Genomic DNA, 20,200 nt, shown 5'->3' with positions numbered 1-20,200 from the left:
TCATTCGTGCATATCCAAGTGATTGACCGAGCACCGCTATGCCCCTATAGCCCATGAAACTGCGCTATCCAATCAATCTTGCATGCTAGTCCGATTATTAAAATCATTTATGTCCACTTTAATGATTTCGAACTAGGAACACAGATAATGTATGAATTTTGTTCACCTGTGGGGTTTCATTCACCAGGTCATCAACCTGATGAGCCCATCAATTCATAATTATTTTGGACATTTTATTTAATTTCCAAAACCATAATCAAATAAGAGAAATGAAATTAATAATCAATTCATAATTATTTTGGACACTCACGGACCACCTTGAGAGGCACCGGGAAGGAAAGAGTGCCGTGAGAGAGAGAGATTTGAGGGGCTTGGTCTCGTGTTTGCTAACTCAAGTTTTGATCTTACTGATCAATTGAATTACAATTACATGCAAACCCTAGGCAACTAGTCTACCTATAATCACATTATAATTAGACTAGGTTAGGAAGCCCAAAACCCTCCAACCTTCTCTATATGGCCGGCCATCATAGGGGATGAGGCCCATAATAGCGTGGCTGCCCCAGTTGATCTTTATGATTGATTTAGTTTGTCAATCTTATTTGCCAAGTCAGCCCTCGTCATTAGGCTGTGATGAGTCAGTAAACCAACGCAGCAGTACTCATTTATATATGATGAGTCAGTTGATGACAGTGCTCACGGAAGGCCCAAATGGTGTTAACGTCGCAAGCTGAAATGTTAACGCCGTTATTGTGTTTCTTGATGGAGAAGATGGATATTGAATTCGTTATTTACTTGTGTGGTTGGTAGGTTTATTGTATAGCTGTATAAAACATTTCTTGGGTTAGAAGTTTTAACAAAAAAAATAAGGTTTTTACATATAATTTTTATTTCTAAAATAAATCTTAGCATAGTGATATCTCCATGAAGTTGTAGTTTTAGATCTCAAGTATGGTTTGAACCAAAGATTGGATCCGTTCATGGTGAAGGCAAGGTTTTATGGCGTATTGATTTCATCCTTATGGTATGCGTTGTATATACATTATATTGCTTAGTCCATATTTGAATCATGTTTTATTCAACCAGAAACATGACTACTGTAGCGCGATTAAAGTGTGAAAATGAAATCGAAAGAGTGAGAGATTGGAGGGAGGAAGATGCAGAATTGGAAATTGTTCTGCGTATGGAATTGAAATCGAAAGAATGACGACGTTAGAAACGGTAAATGTAGTTGAGTCGATTGGGAAACGGTGGATGAGCAGTCCATGTAATCCATGTCATCATTGTGTACATGGACTGAGGTACAGGGTCAGTGAGTGCTAAAGACCGTGAATTCTCAAGGTTATCCTTCAGTAAGTGATGCGAAAAGACTGAAATGACCCTAAATTGACGAGTTATAGCAATCATAAAGACGAGTTATAGCAATCATAAAGATAAACTGGGAATTCGCCATAGCTATTTGCTCTAAGATGGTAGAAATAGAACAAATTGACCCTCACATAAACATTCTTGATGCAGTCAAACTAAAATTAAGATACAAAGATTTCAACATTTGTCCAACGAATTATAGCCAGATACTCAGAAATTACAATGGGAAGTCACAGCACTAGCACATAATTTACTATGAGTTTTGAATAAAGCTACTACAGAAGCATTAGGCGATAATTTAAAGTCTTAACCAAATCTATTTGGATACTTTCTTAGCAATAAAATCGACCCTTAAATATGCAGGAGCAAGTGCCACGGACATAACAAACATGCGAGCCAATCCAATGCTGCTAACCAGTTTTTCCTACTACGGAGAAAGGGATTCACCTTGAGCATGTGAATGACCTCTTGAAAGCCAGGAGGTAGAGGACGGGATACAACATCATCAAAATGGAAGAGATCCTTATAGTCAGGATCTCTTAGCCCAAGCCATTTTATGTTTACAAAGTCAATATCACAGGCATAGATGTCGTAAAAATCCCTCGTGAAATCCCACCCATAGCAGATGGGCATATCTTGTTGAGGTGTGTTAAGGCAGGTCAGCAGGTCGAGGTGGTGCAGATCAAGATCAGTGACAGCGACAGTGGGAATGTTCCGGTATAATCTCCTAACTTTTTAGAGTAAAAAAATAGGAAATTCTGTCACAATAAACACGAACATCAAGATATTGAAAGTCACTTACGGACAGAGGCAGCAAAGCTAAACGCAGGAACAGATGAGGATCTGTTGTTGTAGTCAAGCAACTCATAGTTACCATGAATGTGTAGGTCTGAAGACACAGCAAATGGCCATGAATGGTTTTTGGCCTCTTTGAAATAGAGACTTTGTAGCGATAGCTGTCGTCCTCTTCAATGTCCTAGCTGAATTTATACTTCTCATGTGCTTCCTCTTCAAAACTTTTCTTTTACGTCTATTTCATATTAATTGCAATTAATCTATATTTAAAAAGGATCCACCATAATTTTATAATTTTTTTCTTCCACTAACCCCATTTTCACAAATATTTTATTATTTCTCTTTTCAACCAACCCCACTTGTACTGCTAATTCCGTTAATTATTATGTGCAACTTTGGGTTATTATTTGTGAGATATAAAATATTCTTAAGTTGCACATAATAATTAACGGAGGTAGTATTATTTTTTAATTTATTTATTTATTTATTTCTTCCACCAACAATACTTTATATTATAAAAATTCCTATTTTGGGCCTCACCCTATAAATTATTTTAAACTTTATGAACATGCGTTGCAATTAATACGAAACGGAGGGAGTAATAAAATAGAGATGACATACTATGTTTAGTATGTAGTGGTATTCTAAAACCAATATGGATCGAAAAAGTGGCCTAGAATGAACCTAACCGATCCCGGATCGTACTGGACTAATGAAATCGGTCTGATGGTTGGACAAGAAATTTAAAAATTGATCTTCATTCCATTTCAGTCCAGAAACCCTTAAAACCCAATCTTGGACCGGGCCAATTTCATTTTGTTTAAAATTATGAATTAAAAACCTTAAAGGTTTAAGTTTTACATTTAATATGATATAAATGAGTTGTTTCATTTAGACGTTCAAAATAGGTATTGAATAATCATTTTCCTTATATTTAATGTTTTTTTCATAATATACTAAAAACGATTTTAAAATACAAAAAATACCAAAACCGGTCCATTTATATATATATATATATATATATATGTATATATATATATATATATATATATATATATATATGGGAGGGATTCGGTGAAAAGAGGTCCATATGTGAGAATTCATACTTATATGAGAACAGATCTAAAATTTAGAACATCTGCGTGAGTAATAATTTAGAATATCTGCATAAGTAATAATTTAGAATATATATGATTTAAAATTTTAAACAAGTAATTAAAAATTTATAAAATTTGCTTTATGAAATTTTGAACATATGTGTGAAATTTAGAACATCTGATTTAATATTATGAACATGTGAATAAAATTTAGAAAAACTGATATAAAATATAAAAAATGTGAGTAAAAAAATTTAGAACATACAAGTAAAAATTAGAACATAAACTTTAAAATCTACATCAGATAATTAAAAATTTTAGAACACACATTTTAAAATTTAAAACATACGAAGTATAAGTTAAAATTTTGGAATAAGTTATTTAAAATTTATAACATCAAATTTAACTAATTTATTGTTTAGAACATGTGAGTACTAAATTAGAACATTCATAAGAAAAAATCTCACATATAGAAGGAGTTGTCACGAGAGCCTTCCCCTATATATATATATATATATATATATATATATATATATATATATATATATATATATATATATATATATATATATGTCTGTTCGGGTTAAACAAACAACAGTGGGATCATGGAGAGCTAAAACGAGGTAGAGGGAGATGGAAAATGACTTAATTGGAAGAAGTTAGGAAGAATCTAAAGCAAATGTTTTGCATGAGAATAGAATATTTGATCATAAGAGGAGAAAAAAGATTTTTCTGATTAACTATACGGAATAATCACTTTTGTTTCATGTAGCCGACCCCACTTATGAGATTAAGACTTTAATTGATTGATTGATCTAGTTTGTTCGGGTCAATTGGTTCATATTAAAATCAAGTCAAATCACTTCGGATATGAGTCAATTCTAGTCAATTCAATTTTGGGTATCAAGTTAATTTTGGTTCGAGTACAATCAGGCCTGGTCACTCAAGTATCAAGTCAAGGTCCAATCAATTCTACTTCGAGTCGAAGTTAATTTTAGGTCATCGTTTTCGAGTCACAAGATGAGGTAATCAAGTGCGGTTAGAGATTGATAGGAGTAGAAAATAATAAGGTAGGGATGACATACTATGTACCGTATGTCATATTGTCGTATTGATAGGAGTAGAAAATAACAAGGTAGGTTGTAATTTGTCTACTGTTCTTTATTTATATAGTTCTCACTCTTCTCAGTACAGCATGACCTAGAATTTGTTATATATATCCGAGTGTACCGTAAACCAAACTAACCCAAAGTTAGTTTTTGCTCTTCATCTGATGATTAAATGAAACAATCATCAAAATGAGTACAAAATATATATGGGTATACGGTACACTCGGGTGTATATAACAATTTCTCTATGACCATATGTGATTCTCAAGTGGAGTGAAATTTGGTTAAAATAAAAAAAAAAATCATTTTCTACTTATTTATATAACACTTGGGTGCAAGGTGCATCTAAGGGAATTTTCTTTTTTTTTTTTTTTTTTTTTTTGTGTGCTCAGTTTAAGAGGAAAAACTAGCCTTAGGTGCACCTACTTTATGTGCACCTTGGTGTATATGAAAGGTATTTCAAGAATGATGTAAAGGTACGTTTAAAAAAAAAAAGGAATGACGTAAAGGTAAAGAGAGTTATGTAACCACATACATTTCTTTGGTTCATGGTTTGTGCAAGCACTTAAAGGCCATCACAACACAACATATTCAACGCCTTAAAAAGTATCAGAATGCCAAGGAATAATCATCAAATTACTGATGAATTAGACCAACTACAGAACCTAATCACAGCAACATATTACCCAATACAAATGAACTCGAATACAATTATATTCTCTTCCCAAATCGGCAGGTCCATTCTTCCCATTAAGCATAGTAGCTTGTTAGCTGCAGATTCAAAGTCCAGATCGAAAACCTATGAGTATAACATTCCCAAAAATATACCCACAAAAGTCCTTACCAAGAGGAGAGGAATTACAGGCTTTGTAAAAAGGAAACCTCACACAGGAACCAGCAATTTTGACTCATATAACGTGCAAGAAAATCTCTTGCAAAAATCAAGATACCGCTATTCACTCCTCAATGAAGAAAATGGAATGGATTGATGAAAGAACGTCAATATACAGAGCCCTTGGGTTCTATACAAGAAACTTCATATACTAAATCCATAAGAGTAAACGCTTGAACCTCATTCTGATACCTCAAAACATACAACTCGTAACCTGGAGACAAAAACTTTCTTTTTCTTACCATCATGGAAAGGGTTTCAAAGGCTTCAATTCTTCTTCTTTTTCTTTCGAAAATGGAAAGGCTTTCAATTATATGTTTGCACGAGAAACAGCCAAGCACAACCTGAAAACATAAGTAATAGTTACCCAGCCAAGCAAAAAAGAAAACTATTATAAACCAAAGGGATATTTTGCATATCAAGACTAAGACCTGCTACTTATTAAAGCTTCGACTCCAGTAAATGAGCAAAAACAGTTGCCCGGACAACCTCCCCCCAAAAAAAAATAATAAAAAAAATCATAAACTTACAAGTTGGGATTATACATGGGTCTTCACTTTTTGGAAAGATGAGGTTTTACAGATTCCACTACCACCTGTTTGATAACAGAGAAATTCAAGATCAAATCATCACACAGGTTTTATTATAACTACCAAAAGAAAACAGGCAAGACTTCTCTCTGAGAGCTGATTTTTATTTCAAGGCCTCTTTCCTAGTTAATTGAGAACAAATGAATTTACCCTTCCATCGTAGGACAAAGATGCAAAAATCAAGGGCTCCCTAGAACTCCAAGCAAGGCCTAAAAATGAAATAGATAGTAAAAAACAATGAAGAAAAATGAAGAAGATGAAGAAAAAAGAACAGAGCTGTCTCAAGATAAACCATAAACACTGTCTTCGTAATCATTGTAAGAGTTCAGTAAAGGGTCTACACGCTTAGTTGGGGACTCCAACAAACTGCAACAACATCAAATTTAGGTGAATTACACTATTACAAAAGCAAAGTTATAGATTGGACTAAAGTTTACAGTTCGTATAATAAGAATACCTTTCAGGTGATATATCCTCACTGCTTTGTGTAGGAGCTTGCCATAGGCTGACAGATGAATCTGTTCCAGCACTCTGCATGAGTGGCAGCTTATCAATATTCTTATAGTTGCAACTTTTTCTTTGTATACCACAAAAAATGGCTCGCTTAATAAATGTAACTATTTTAAGAAAAAGACTTTGGAGGAATGATTCAACCACAAATAACAATTTTGAACTCGTGCTTCAGATAAGTGACTGTGACAGTGAGCATAGATGATTGACAAATTGCCATATGTTTTAAGCTCTAATTTCTGCCAATGGGAAGTTAACCAACTTATAACTTCTATGGTTTGCATAACGTGAATGGGGTGTACCGATAAATGTACAATTTATATATAAAGGAAAGAGAGAGAACCAATATTAGACCGTCATACTCAGGGTTAGATTTCACTGCCCATGTCCTGTCAGCAAAAGCACATGAAGCCGTGTTAAGAGAGGTATAATTGCAGGATAACTTTTACAAGCTACTAGTCAGTCAAAACAACAGAAAATGAATAAAAGAAAGCAAAGCATAGCAAATTACGAATGCCTAGGGAGATAAGTGGTCATATGAACATACTGGTATGCATTCTATTTGCAACCTAACATTTAAGGAAGTTAAAGACCCGACCATGCATCAAGGGATAGCTGCTACAGTGCAATTACAGCTTTTTAAAGATGGTAGACAGGACCCTAAGTTTTACTCATCAAGTTCAGAAAATAGAAAGGTCAAATAGAGTCAGTTTCCGATTTAAACAAATTAATAAAAGCTCAACTTGACAAGGATAATAACAGCAGCACAACAACAACAACAACAAGGAGAACAGCAAGTAGCTCATCATATCTTCTATTTATAAACAAAATTTATATGGTCTTATGGCAATGACATGGTAAACAACAAACTGGACTTATGTTTAGCTTCTACTAGTATAGATTACATATTATCCAGTACACCACTAGACAAGAAGGAAGGTAGCAGCAAGCTTTGCTTTCAAATATTGCCAGACGAGCATTCTTACAAGTGAAATGAATGGCTTTTCTGAAAAATTAATGGAAATTATAAATTAAGTGCAGGTAACTTGGAATTTATCCCTGTATTATTTCAGAAAACATCTAAGATTCTATAATAATTAAGGCACCATTGCTCATCAACAGACAACTATAGCTTTAGTTTAGGCAAAGCATTCATAAATTATTTATACAGTCAATTACAGGCCTTACAGCAGATACAGCTCATGTACTAGGTACTGAAAGAACAATGGAGCCATTGCCCAAACAGACTACGCTCACCATACAACCACGTTGTTAAAAATAAATAAAAGTCCACAGCTAATCAAAAAGAAAAAAATGAAGCAGAGACAGCCTGCATTATTGTTGTGATCTTTTACCAGTGTGCATGGCCAGGAAGCTCGGTGATGGGAGCCTTTAACATCCTAAGATCCCAAATGCGTATTCCAGACTCATCCTCAGCAGTTACCTAATTGATAATGAACAAATTAACATCACGGCTCAGACTCTTAACATAAGCAATAAAAATAACAGCTTCAGCAACAAGATCAACAAAGTATATACATAGTATATACTAATGCATTCAGGTGATCTTCTTGCAAGATAATTTGTAGATAATAAACTCACCTGAAGCTGTATATACTATAATAAGCTACTTTGTAGATAATAAGCTCACCTGAAGCTGTATATATACTTCAAGTGGGCTTCTTGCAAGGTACTCTTCCTTTTACATATTTAGATAGCTTCCAAGATGAGAATTATAGCCCCAATATATGAGTAATAAATCTAAAGAGCTGAAGAGACAATACTTAGTATCATTTTAAGACTGTAAACTGCCATTTAGAGAGGCGTCAATAAACTACCTAGACTCAGAGTCTCAGATATGTATTTTATGAGATTCTGACAAAAGGTGCTAGACTGGATAATTCTTTAAATTTTTGGAAGTGGTGACCTTGTCTTGAATTTGAGCACAAGTAGATGATGCACCATCTGGTAGAATGAACGTGTATCAACCAATTGTACAAAAGATTTATTACTTAACAGGAACAAGTCAAATAACTGGCAATATAATGGTCATCAATGTTCATTTCTTTTGTTTCTACATCTTTAGTTTTCACCAAACATTGCACAGTTGCAATATTTTTCATTTAATGAACTAGTTACTACACCCATGCAAGACATGAAGTTCTTAGGCAACTCAGATATTTTGTATATATTATAAAACTATTACCTAGACTCCTTTGTACTTTGTAACATCACATTTGTGAACCATAATTATTCATATAAGATTACTCTTATGATATTTACCAAAAGAGAGCTTATTATTTCCAACTTCACATTAAGAATCCAAGGGGTTGATCAAACCAGTCGTTAAGTAGTACCATAATCAAAGCCTTATTCCCAAAAGGATGGGATTGGCAGCATGAAACAAAAATCTATCTCATGTGATCGTCCACATAGATCCTCTCCTCTAGTCTTTATCCATTGTAACTTGATTTTATGAACCCACATTCTTCATGTTATATTCAACTACATCCATCCAAGTCATTTTAAGCCTCCCTTGGCATTATCCCAACTATCTACCTTCCTTACCCTAGATTCACATCTCACATGCCTAAACCAACATTGTCAATTCCACTGAATCTTATCCTCAATATCTCCACAATTCTAATTTTCCTCCAAATATCTACATCTTTAATTTTATTTCTTAAAATGTTACCACTTCCCACACATCCATCTCCACTAAGAAATCTTTGCTATAGCCATCTTCTTAATATGCTTTTTTTTTTAAAAAAAAAAAATGGCCAACATTCTTACCATTATACTAGCTTTTTACTTTTAACCTCATTTTGAGCTCAATGTTACATGACATAAATCTATTCAATACGAGGTACAAAAACAAATATGCAGAGCCCTAAAAATTATGAATTTGGTACAATTGTGTACAAAATGAAGGAAATTTTGTGTACAACTACCCTAAAGATAGACTATTTTGTGAACAACTACCCGTTTTCAAAAATATTGTTTAGAACTACCGTAAGATTGCAAAAGTTTGTCTAACACTACCCATTAACAGTTTCCGTCCAATTGAGCCGTTTGTAGGGCCCACTTCTACGGATTCCCACCCAAACAACTCCCCTCCTCAACTATCTCTCTCTTCCTTATACTTTCCCTCCATTTTCACTCCTCTTCTTTTACCTTCCACCATTCACCATCTTAAACTAACCTAAGTAAATCTCTAAAAATTCATCCCCTTTTTGGAAAATTAACAAGGCCTATAACCCTTTTCTTTGCTGTCTTTCTCTTTCCTCTTCATCTTCTTACTGATTTGGGTAGTTATATGTCAGAGGATGAAACTATCAATGGTTAAACGAAAGGGCAAAGTAAATGCTAAAATTATTGTGAAATTCGTAGCCTTTAAATTATAAATTGTTGAACATGTGGAAAACCCTAATTTTTTATTGCTCAAATTAGAACCCTAAATTTTTAATTGACGAAATAAGCACCCCTGATTCAATTCAAGCCATAAACCCTAGAAGTTAAAATTCCCAAACTGAATTGAAGCCCTAAACCCTAAATTGAATCCCTAATTATGTTAATTGAAGTAATTAAGAACCCTAAACCAATTAAATATACCAAGAATTGAAACAATAGCTTAAAACATTTCCATATTTAGTGATAAATTGTGTTGAATTTAGATTTTTGGATGAGTTTAGAGGGAAAGTAATAAAGGAGGAGAGAATTGAGTGGGAAACCGTAGGAGTGGGCCCCACAAACGGCTCAATTGGACAGAAACCGTTTATGGGTAGTGCTAGACAAACATTTACCATCTTATAGGTAGTTTTAAACAATATTTATTAAAACGGGTAATTGTTCACAAATCAGCCTATCTTTAGGGTAGTTTTACACAATATTTCCCAAAATGAATAAGGAATTTTTTTTTAAAATGTATGTGATTTCTTTTTGACCGATGAATGCTGAAAAGTATTTATTTGAGTCAATGGGAGTTCTAAAAGATAAGCGAAATATTTGTGCCAAAATATGTTTTTCCTTATTCTAGTTAGGAAAGAAATCGATTGGATGCTAACATATGCAAAGCCATAACACAATTTTGAACTTTAAGAAGTGACTTGTCCTCATTAGATCCCCACTTGCTAACCCTTATTTTTATGAGTACAATGCAAAAGAAGAGTAAAAGCCAGTGTCACTAGACAACCGCAAGTTTGCAACACTATTATCTTTTCTCCCCTCATTCTTTCTCCTCTCTGGCAAAGCAGATTGTGGGTTGAACTAAACCCTAGACCTGAAATTAAGTTTGAGGGGCTGGTCCACCTGGTTGCCCCATCCACTGGCATCTTTTTCTGGGTTGCATTTGTTCCGCTATTTGGGACAAAGGATACAATTTGTGGTTCATGGTTCTGTTTGGCGTTCCTAAGAATTATTGTGTGAGCCAAACAGACTAAATTATATGAGCTACATCATAAAAACTATCTCCATTTCTTTGAAAAATCGATTTGTGGTACTTAAACCATTCACTAACGGGGAACTCCCAACCATATAATGTCACAAAATCCTCACTTTGCCTACTCCTAGTACTATATGATAGTCCATGCACTCAGCTTTACACCTATACAGGCTACACTTAGCCTAAACCCTCAAGATTCAAACTTTTACCTCTATCGCTTCAACTTAGCATTAACCAGCTCTAGCCTCATGTACCAGTACAAACTCATTAACGAACAATAAATACAACTCTTATCACTTCTTGAACAAACCATGTTACTTCGTACAAAATAAAAGGACTTGGTGTAAACCAATAATAATAGGAAAATCTCTTGTAACTCCACAAGTCCTGTCATTTGTTTCACGTCTTGGTACATATGCTTAAGTAGATCGATAAACTTACGCGATATTCCCTTCCTTGTCATTGCCCACCAAAAAGCATCTCTCTTAGTACCTTGTCATATGCCTTCTATAAATAAATAAAAAAAACTGTGTGCAAATCCATAAGACTGACTTTTCATTTTATTGAACCATGTACAAAATAATAACAGGTGTGTTTAATAAGATTATGAACAGTGAAGGAATGATATTAAATTATAAAGAAAAAAAATGGTTTTTTTTGCATGGAAAGTGCAAGTAAATGAAGGTTTAAGGAGAATAATCATCCCCCTTATTTTTTATTAATATCAATACAACTAATTAAGTAAAAAGGCATAATTTCGACCTTGTATTAGTGGTAGAAAACCAACTTCTTATTCTAAGAGCTTGCAAGTTCAAGTATTGATACGCTCTATTTCTTGAAGTTAAAAGAAAAAGTGTAGTGCCATGTGAAGGAGGGAAGATGCCACATGGTAAAGTCTTGCTTAAGACAGCACCTTTTAGCATAATGCATGAATTATAGGTATGGTTTCTTGATTTTCATAAACCTAAAATAAGTACATACTCTAGCCTATTATATTCAGTATTCCTTTAGCAAACAGGTAATCTATTTCTTTTGCAAAGAAAGCAGCTTCATTTTTTCTAAAGTCCTAACACCTTTTCTTCTCTAAAAACACGTTTCTCTTGCCCCTTCGTGCAAACCTTTTTTTTTTTCTTTTACTTATTCTCTTGCCACTATGACATTATCCAACTAGCAACTACAAAAACTACAACTCAATAAGCAAATCTTCAATCCGATGTCTCCCTCATAGAGCAAGGGTTTCTGCATGTGACCCAAAATTTCCATATATGGGCCTCAATGTAAAGGTGGCCCAGGAAGCTGAGGGCTCGTTTGGTAATGTTTTCTTTTTTAGTTATTAGTTTGTCAGAAACTGAAGTATAATATTTTATTTGGTTGTCTAATTTTCCAAAACTAGCACAAAACAGCTCTTTATTTTTAGTACAGTACAAAATGAAGAGTAAAGATCTAGTGAAGTTATAACTCACAAAACAGCCTTTTTTTCTTCTCTCTCCACACTTGAATGACCCCTTCACTGTCGTAATTTTAAATTGCCAATGGAGGGTCTCTTGCCCTCAATGTCGTTGGAGGTTGGTTTTTAACTTTTAAAGGAGAGAGAAAGCTCATGAGGGACAGGATAAGACGAGAATGAAAATTTGATGCATTTTTCTTCTTATTGTTAATTAACCACCCAATTTAATCACATGAAAACACAAAAATTAAAATTCAAGAAGAGAGGAAAAAGGAATGGAGTGAGAAACAGATTGAGAAAAGTAGAAGGAAAAAGGGTGCAGCAACCCAGATGAATATCTGAAAATGAAGGAAAAAGGAGAGAGGAAAGTTAAACCACTAAAAGTGATTAACATTTTTTCCTGTGGTTCTGCAAAAAATGGTTAAATTTGTAATAGTTATATTTTAAAACATTCTTTTTTTTTTTTTTTGACGGGAATTTTTTTTTAAACATTCTTGGCAAACAGGTTTTGTTTTGTTTTGTTTTGGAAATTAAACTCTCTCTCTCTCTCTCTCTCTGAAAACATTCTTGGCAAACAGGTTTTGTTTTGATTTGGGACATTATTATATATAAAATAAATATTGTCCAGACATTCGTTCATATAGTCTAAAGGTATTAGCTATATTTCCTGGTCCCGATTCCACATCATTTCTTCCACCTTCATGTCAAAATATAAAACCTTTTCTTCTAATAGGTAACCTCCAGCACTTATACGTCAATAGCATTAAAAAAAATAGTATACATCCTACATGCCCTAGTATACTGTGATTTCACGTTAAACTGTCTTTGAGATTGACTGTAAACAGAGTTCTATCAATGAATCTGGGAGAAATCATGACCATCAAAAGGCTTCCATGCACCGTCAATTGCTAAAGAATATCTCGTCCAGAGCTGTTGTCTGAACTTTTTCACACAAGTTGAAATCATGCAAGTGTTCAGCAATTGGGAACTTATGCGCAATCGGTGTGATTGGATAACAATACAATAAAATCTTCACCAGACCCATATTTTCTAATATATATACTCCCTCTGCCCACAATTATTTTCTGGTAAGGCTTTGTCACACATATTAAGAAATCTAGTTGACACGGCCATAAAGTGGTTAAATGTTTACAAAAAAATTTAAGTGTCGATAAAGAGGGAAACAAATAGTATTTAGCGTTGGAATTGTGAGAAAAAATGCAAATGTGATGGAGAAACAAAAAGTGGTAAGATTAAAGACCCAAAACATGTGGTGTAGGAAGATAATTTTGGGACATCTAAAAGAGTATACATGAAGATAATTATTAACTGAGAAAGTAATTCAAATATGTGATCGGGACAGGTCCTTTAGTTTATTTACGAAACTTTTGGATGGAAACTACAATCAGCACTATACCAAAAGCGTTAGCAATACAGGTTGGAGCTACAAGCTTCATTAAGCTAAATAAGCAACTTACCAGAATATTGCTCTTTTTGGCATCATAATCCACATTGCGGGCATGCACTTGCTCAATCGAGTTATTCATCCTGAAGAAAATAGAAATTTTTAGTCTAACAGCACGTAAACACAGCATGTCGCAGGGACCATATGTTTAGCTAGCAGGAGGCCAAGCTGCCACTGTACAAACATAATCTGACCTTAAAAAAAAAATAGGGCCTTGTAAGGCATAGATATGGAAAATACACATTGAAAAGCAGCTGATGTAATAATATCATTATCTCTAAATAGATGGAAGGCCCCTTAACTGCCATCAAGAAGAAACATAATTACATCATTACATGAACATGGTCTCTACATAGAACCTTTTCGAGAAAGGCTCATAGACTGTCAATCAAATATAATTTAAAACCTTGTTAGGTAAGATGCCACAAATAAAACAGTAAAGCGGTCAAATAATTGATTTAATGGAGAGAATTATACATATACAAGTAAACAAATCAGCATCAAATAAATCCCGAAAAATGAATCCTTCAGGCTTCAGTATTGTCTGCTGGAAGGTTTTTACTTCCTCCAGTCCAAAACAAGTGTCCATGTACCTACCTATTCTAATTTCGAGACAAACATATGACAAAGAGGAGAAACTATCAACGGTGAGAGCAAGTATCAGAACATACTTCATTGTCCGTAAATCCCAGAGCTGGATTGCTGATTCACTAGTTAATGTAACAGAATTCACATCATGAGGATCCCATGCTCCACCAGTTAGGTAATGAAGCACACCAGCTGATTCCTGTGACTGTACCTAGAAAACACGGGAACATTCAAATAAAGAATCAGATGATGTTGAATTGAAAGCAGGCACATTTGCATGAGATATAACACATTATAAAGACATAAATATGAATTGATTAGCAAAAATGAAGCCCAATGCAGACGAAGATACAGGTATGGTAGTCTCATTAACCTTTTGCAGCCTCTCTAACCGTGAATATGTCAAACTCGCAAGCATTTTCTTTCCCCTTGTGCATTTTCAATTTTTACAACAAATCAACAATTACCCAAAATGAATGCCATGTGTGAAGGGGTTGTCGAGGTCACCGAGTAGTTTTTTATTCTACCTAGCACATAGTGGTAATGCTATTTACAATGATCCTAAAGAATTAATTTTATCAGAGAAAATGATGAAGAGGATAACATTGTTTATATGGGAAAAGGAGCAAATAAAGGTAAATAATACAAAGGCACCAATAAAATACAAGCAAATTTATACAAGTAATTGTAGCATTAGTTGTACTAAAAGTAGGTCAAAGTTATTGTTCAATAAAAGAAGGTCAAAGTTATGCTCTAAAGTTACTCAAATTTTATATCTGTTCGGGGAATCAGACACATATGTGTTAACTAAAAGAAAAGGTGACAGATAAGGATTTTCTTTATATATGAAGTAACTATTTAATATTTAAGTGGAGGAAAATTAAAGGATGATATGATGCCGAAGACAAACAATGTTGCAAAATTTGAAAAGTCATTTAGATACCAGAATGGATTGGATACTGGCCCTGATAGCTATAGTTGCTGACTGAGAAAACATGGTGGGAAAAATCAAGAAGTGGAATGAAGTAATGACCAAGTTTGGAGCCCCTTTTGACTAAAAGCAGAACCATTTTCATTCTATAGTTGTGAACCCGTCACCAAGTGAATAAATATGGCTGATTATCTCAAGCTTAGAAAGAGACATCTTTCATTAAACTGGTAACTCGTTTAAGGTCCTTTATCATTAGGCTAGTTCATTGTCTTGAACTCTTGATAGATAAACCAGCTCTCCATATTCACCACTTACTCCTATTTTGTCCATTCTTTGATCATTTTAGGCTTCATCATAATTAGTGCATATTGGGAAGATTAGTGGAACACTTAGAAAAGTTTATTGCAAATGATAAAAGTAATATTAGACCATATGTCCATAATAGAAAAGCATAGAGGAAGGTGGTTTAATAATTAATATCATCTTACAATTGTAAGCTGATAGAAATAAATTTGCAGCAAGGACAAGTTAAAGACACATCAGCAAATGCTGTAGGAAGCAGGAGCACTTTCACACCTCAAACAGACGAATTATAAAAGTCCTTCTAACATCTGAAGAGCTCAGCTTTTAAAAAATTCAACACAAGTAGCCAAGTCACTTCTCCAGGCAATGTAAGACGAAGCTCAGAGGAAATGGGAAACTGCCACAATCTTTCTGTTATATACAGGTACAGCTCAATTATGAAGTAGGGCATACAAAAATTATATCAAGGACATTCAAGGTTTATGCTTGTTGCAAATACTACATCACAACTTTATACTTCTCAACTATTTTTCATTGCAAATTACCTCAATTTCTAAATAAGTAAGTTGAGAGACCAAAAGAAGTAAAAATTTCATATTTCAAAAATTCCGGTCCACGACCTTTACCACAAGAAATAGGACCCACAAAGTGAAAACAAAATATACCCTTCTCTACTCTCCAATTAATCATTTCCATCAAAGGGGGAAGGGGCCATTGTGGGCTATGCTTTTTTATAAACATATACATCTCCAATTTTAGGGACCCAAAGTTTTTACATGAAGCCAAATTTCACTGAGAGAGGATCCAAATACCTGAGCGGTCTTCTTTGAAGAATCCAAACTCCACAAGAACAGATTCTGCTCATCAATGCTAATTAATTTATCATGCCTCCCTGTAGGCCACCAAAGAACACTGCAGAATAGACACATTAAATAACTATAACATTCAAGAGTGCAAAAACTGACATTCCACAAATTTTCGATTAGTCAGCAAACTGCTGCAGAAGGCCACGTGCTAGACATTAAGTATAATATCTAACAAAACTCGGGAAAACTTTACACTTTTACAGTAAAAACTAAGGACCTGATCAGAAACAGAAAGGGGAAACAAGAAATTGAAGGATCCAATCCAGACAGCAGAACACCACACAAAACAAGGAGACCAGTCTCCTCTTGTGCTTGAAGTAAATGGGCTGATTGTTGAATGCAAGAGAGTAATAGATATTGAATATTGCTTGTTCTAAAACTCCCCCTCAATACTTCTTAATACAATAACCAATTCCAATCGTTTGCGCTTAAGCCTAACATTAACCTATCAGTCAGTCTCTAACACTCCGAATTCCAAAACTTAGCCATAAATCTCCAAACCTGAGAGAAAATCCTAATATTCTTAAATGAGAAAGCGATGGCATGAGCATCTTTTATGCATCAGTAAATGTCATAGTTCCTACTTTCTAAAATTCTTATTTCATCTTTCTTTTCTTCAACTCGATAACAAATCTTTAATGACAGACAGAGAATCATAAAGTTACACTTGGAGGTGATATCATCGCTAAAATTTAAAAGGGATCACCCATGTACAGAGTAGAAGGAAAGGATCAGATAAGTCTCAGCACCAAAATTCACATGTAATGAAAAAAATGGTTAGTAGCCAGTGAACTAACTAAAAAAGTAAAGTCAACATGATGACTAAGATCCCTGACTGAGTACGAAGCAAACAAATCAGAACATACTCCCAAAACTGTATAACTGAAAGCTCACCATTTAATTTTACTACTGTGTGCATCAAGAGCAGCAATCCTTTCCAACTGAGGCGAATTTAACTGGCCATACAATTCAGGAATCTGCCATATGGCTGCTCCATATGATTCACCTTTATATAAATAGGAAAAATGGTAAGTAACAAGATGGAAAATTTAGAGGGAAAAAGAAAATTTCGTAACTTGGTCACGGGTATTTGTTATAATCATTAGGGAGAAGAATCCAATTCTCTCCACCATTAAAATTTAGAAGCCGAATAATGTAATCTTATATTACATAAATTACATATGTTCTGGGACAGGACATGTTATTATGAGGTTCATGTTAGAAGAAGATTCCAATCAAGCGGAATCTCTCATCATTAAGGCTTATTATTTAAAGTTTTTCTGGTCTCCTTGGTTCGGATCGTGGTTTGAATCTTCTATTATACCGCAACATGAAAGAACCTTAGATAATGGTGAATAAACACATATGTGCATGGAATAAAAATATGAGCGTAGATAGTAGATAAACAAAACAGATTAAGTTGTCATAGTTTGTTTGAAAAACTGGAGCTGTCTTGCTGATGGTTAATGCAGGTATGCATTAAACAGGCAACATCATCATTACAACGTACCTTAGTTGAACAAAAACATGTTTGACTAATTGACTCGATGCATTCCACTTTTTTTTTTTTTGACGGGTGATCTTAACACTTTGAAACTGGAAATTTTAAATTATGTCAAAAACTTTTTTCGATAAGATGCAATCATTCAGGAGATGCTTATATCTAGTTTTGTAAGTATGCCCCAATACATTCCTAGGAAACACCTTGCAATTTCTCCGCAATAAAAGAATATCTTGACACATACGGTATTCCTTTTCCCTCTCTTCACCGGCCCACATTAAACGACATTTCAAGTTCTGAATTCAGATAAAAATGAAAATACACATGAACCAAGTGAAAAATTAGTTTCAACAAATGACAATCATCAACAATCACATTCCAATATATCAACCAAATGTGCACAAAGACATCAACTAAAGTAGCATTTTCTACAAGTCCAACTACAATCAAATAAATCGAAACGCAATAAAATAATCAATAAATTACCATTAAAAAAGACGGTAGAGAAGATACGCTGATCAAAAGGACAAGAAGCAAGGTCCCAGATCTCATTTGGGTGAGAGAACAATCCTTCACATACAAGCTCAGTTCCACCATTAGAAAGACGAATCAAATGCACCTAATCCCCAAAAATATCCCCCAAATTTCAGAAATCCTAAAATCTCACATATACATTCATAATATCCAAAAATTATCAAAATCAATCGACAAAACACAAAATTAGTTCATGAAATTCACCTCATTTTCTTCTTTAAGAGATAGAGTACCGGCGATGAAGCTGGTGTGATCCGTATCCGCCTTAACATCGGCGATGCACCTTGCCTGTATGATCAAAAATAATTTGGAAATCGATTAATCAAACAAATAAAATTGGGGGAAAATTGTTGGTGATGAACAAAATAGAGCTGAAATTAGGGTTAGGGTTAGAGATAAACCTGATATTTAAGACCATAACCAATGCCAGTTGATCCACCCTGCATTTCTTGATTAAACGATCAAAGTAATGAATTTGCCGGGAAGATCACCAGAATTTCACTATTCTATATTTCCCCGGCCACTGCCTACAACTTACTAGCAAGAGTTCGGGACTTCGGGATACATAACTTGGAGGGCTGCCCATTTTCTATCCAAGGGCAAATTGGTAAATGCACGTTATTTATACTCTTAAACTCTTACTTAAGGGTTCAGTTGTCTACTAATAGGGGTGAAAGTAATCGGATCAAAACCAAAAATCGAAAAAAATCGAACTGAATTGTTCGGTTTGGATAGGTTCCAACAAAAAAAAACCGAAATATTTCGGTTTGGGGTTTTCAAAACCGAAAACCAAAAATCCAAACCGAAATTTATTAAGCCCAAATATTTTAGCCCATTTCCCCTACATATATATACCAAAACCCTAAATTACTTCCCCTCTTTTCCCAATTTCCCTTTCACTCTTCTGCGGCACCTTCCTCACCAAAACCCTAATCCTCCAAATTTTCCCCCTTTTCTCCCTCACCACCTCACTTAGTCCGCCCACCACCTTCCTCAGTGTTCGTACTCCCTCAGATCACCACCACTTTTCCATTTCACTCTTCCCTTTCTTCTGATCTTAAGTGCGGAGACCCTAATCCCCTAAATTTCCCCCCTTTTCTCTCACCTCCATCACTCATCACCAATCACGGTTTCTCACCGCCTTCGTCAGTCACGGTTTCTCACCGCCTCCGCTTGTGATGATTTGAAGCCTTGATTTGATGAAGAGATATGCACAAATGCACTATTTACTCTTATATTTGAATTATTTTCAAATTTAGTGTTAGTTATTTGAGGGATTATTTAAGTGTAGTATGTATATATGTATTATAATTTTTGTCGATTTTAATTATGTTATCTAAACTTTTTAAATTTGTCGATTTTTTTTAGGGTTTGCTGTGAATATAGAAGTTTCTTGGTTCGGCTTGGATTCAATTTCCAAAATCGAATTATTTCGGTTTGGAGTGAATCCAAATTCGGTTTGGATTCGGTTTCAAAAATCCAAAACCGAATCAATTCGGTTAGATTCGGTTTGGTGTAAAATCCAAACCAAATACCGAACTTTCACCTCTAACTACTAAGGGTAAGAATATGAGAATGAAGGATAACTCAAGTGGTTAGAGCTCCCCTTTCAGTTTAAAAATATCTGAAGATTAGTCTAGGGTGAATTTTAGATTATCTTCAATTTTATAGAGTCTGAAGATAAGTTTGGATTCTCAAACGAAATCATCTATAAAAATTTTATTTGAAAAGCAAACCTACATGAACTATCAAAATAAAAACAA

General features: G+C 34.4%; 1 protein-coding gene across 3 annotated transcripts; it reads right to left on the bottom strand.

Annotated features, from left to right (window-relative positions):
- Window positions 1-4,905: 4,905 nt before the first annotated feature.
- On the bottom strand, window positions 4,906-18,987 carry LOC145590995 (WD repeat-containing protein DWA2-like). Of its 3 annotated transcripts, XR_014102224.1 has the most exons (15): window positions 18,839-18,987; window positions 18,642-18,725; window positions 18,390-18,522; window positions 17,297-17,408; window positions 16,349-16,448; window positions 14,386-14,513; window positions 13,728-13,797; window positions 7,717-7,805; window positions 6,705-6,750; window positions 6,309-6,382; window positions 6,144-6,217; window positions 6,002-6,060; window positions 5,792-5,856; window positions 5,504-5,605; window positions 4,906-5,140 (listed from the first exon to the last, which is right to left on the bottom strand). XR_014102224.1 is itself a non-coding variant. In XM_081647382.1 (14 exons), the coding sequence occupies exons 1-13, from the start codon at window positions 18,881-18,883 to the stop codon at window positions 5,815-5,817; spliced, it is 1,056 nt and encodes a 351-aa protein (XP_081503508.1). In that variant the 5' UTR covers window positions 18,884-18,987; the 3' UTR covers window positions 4,906-5,605; window positions 5,792-5,814. The 3 variants fall into 3 exon arrangements, 2 of the variants coding, with proteins under 2 accessions (XP_081503508.1, XP_081503509.1); XM_081647382.1 differs by having other exon boundaries at window positions 4,906-5,605; XM_081647383.1 differs by having other exon boundaries at window positions 4,906-5,605; window positions 14,386-14,507.
- Between the last annotated feature and the right edge of the window lie 1,213 nt (window positions 18,988-20,200).

Source organism: Chenopodium album, chromosome 18 (genome assembly GCF_948465745.1).
Source record: "Chenopodium album chromosome 18, dcCheAlbu1.1, whole genome shotgun sequence".
Taxonomy (NCBI): domain Eukaryota; kingdom Viridiplantae; phylum Streptophyta; class Magnoliopsida; order Caryophyllales; family Amaranthaceae; genus Chenopodium; species Chenopodium album.
Note: the sequence above shows the minus strand (reverse complement) of the source record. Positions and strands in the feature narration are given on the sequence as shown.

What these genes read in the sequence shown, in the direction of transcription:
- LOC145590995 (XM_081647382.1), bottom strand. Translation starts at nt 18,883, where the DNA reads ATGCAGGGTGGATCAACTGGCATTGGTTATGGTCTTAAATATCAG. An exon ending in CTCTACCGTCTTTTTTAATG is followed by an intron (nt 17,409 to 18,389) that starts GTAATTTATTGA and finishes ATTTATATAAAG; the next exon opens with GTGAATCATATGGAGCAGCC. An exon ending in GAGGATATATCACCTGAAAG is followed by an intron (nt 6,218 to 6,308) that starts GTATTCTTATTA and finishes ATGTTGTTGCAG; the next exon opens with TTTGTTGGAGTCCCCAACTA.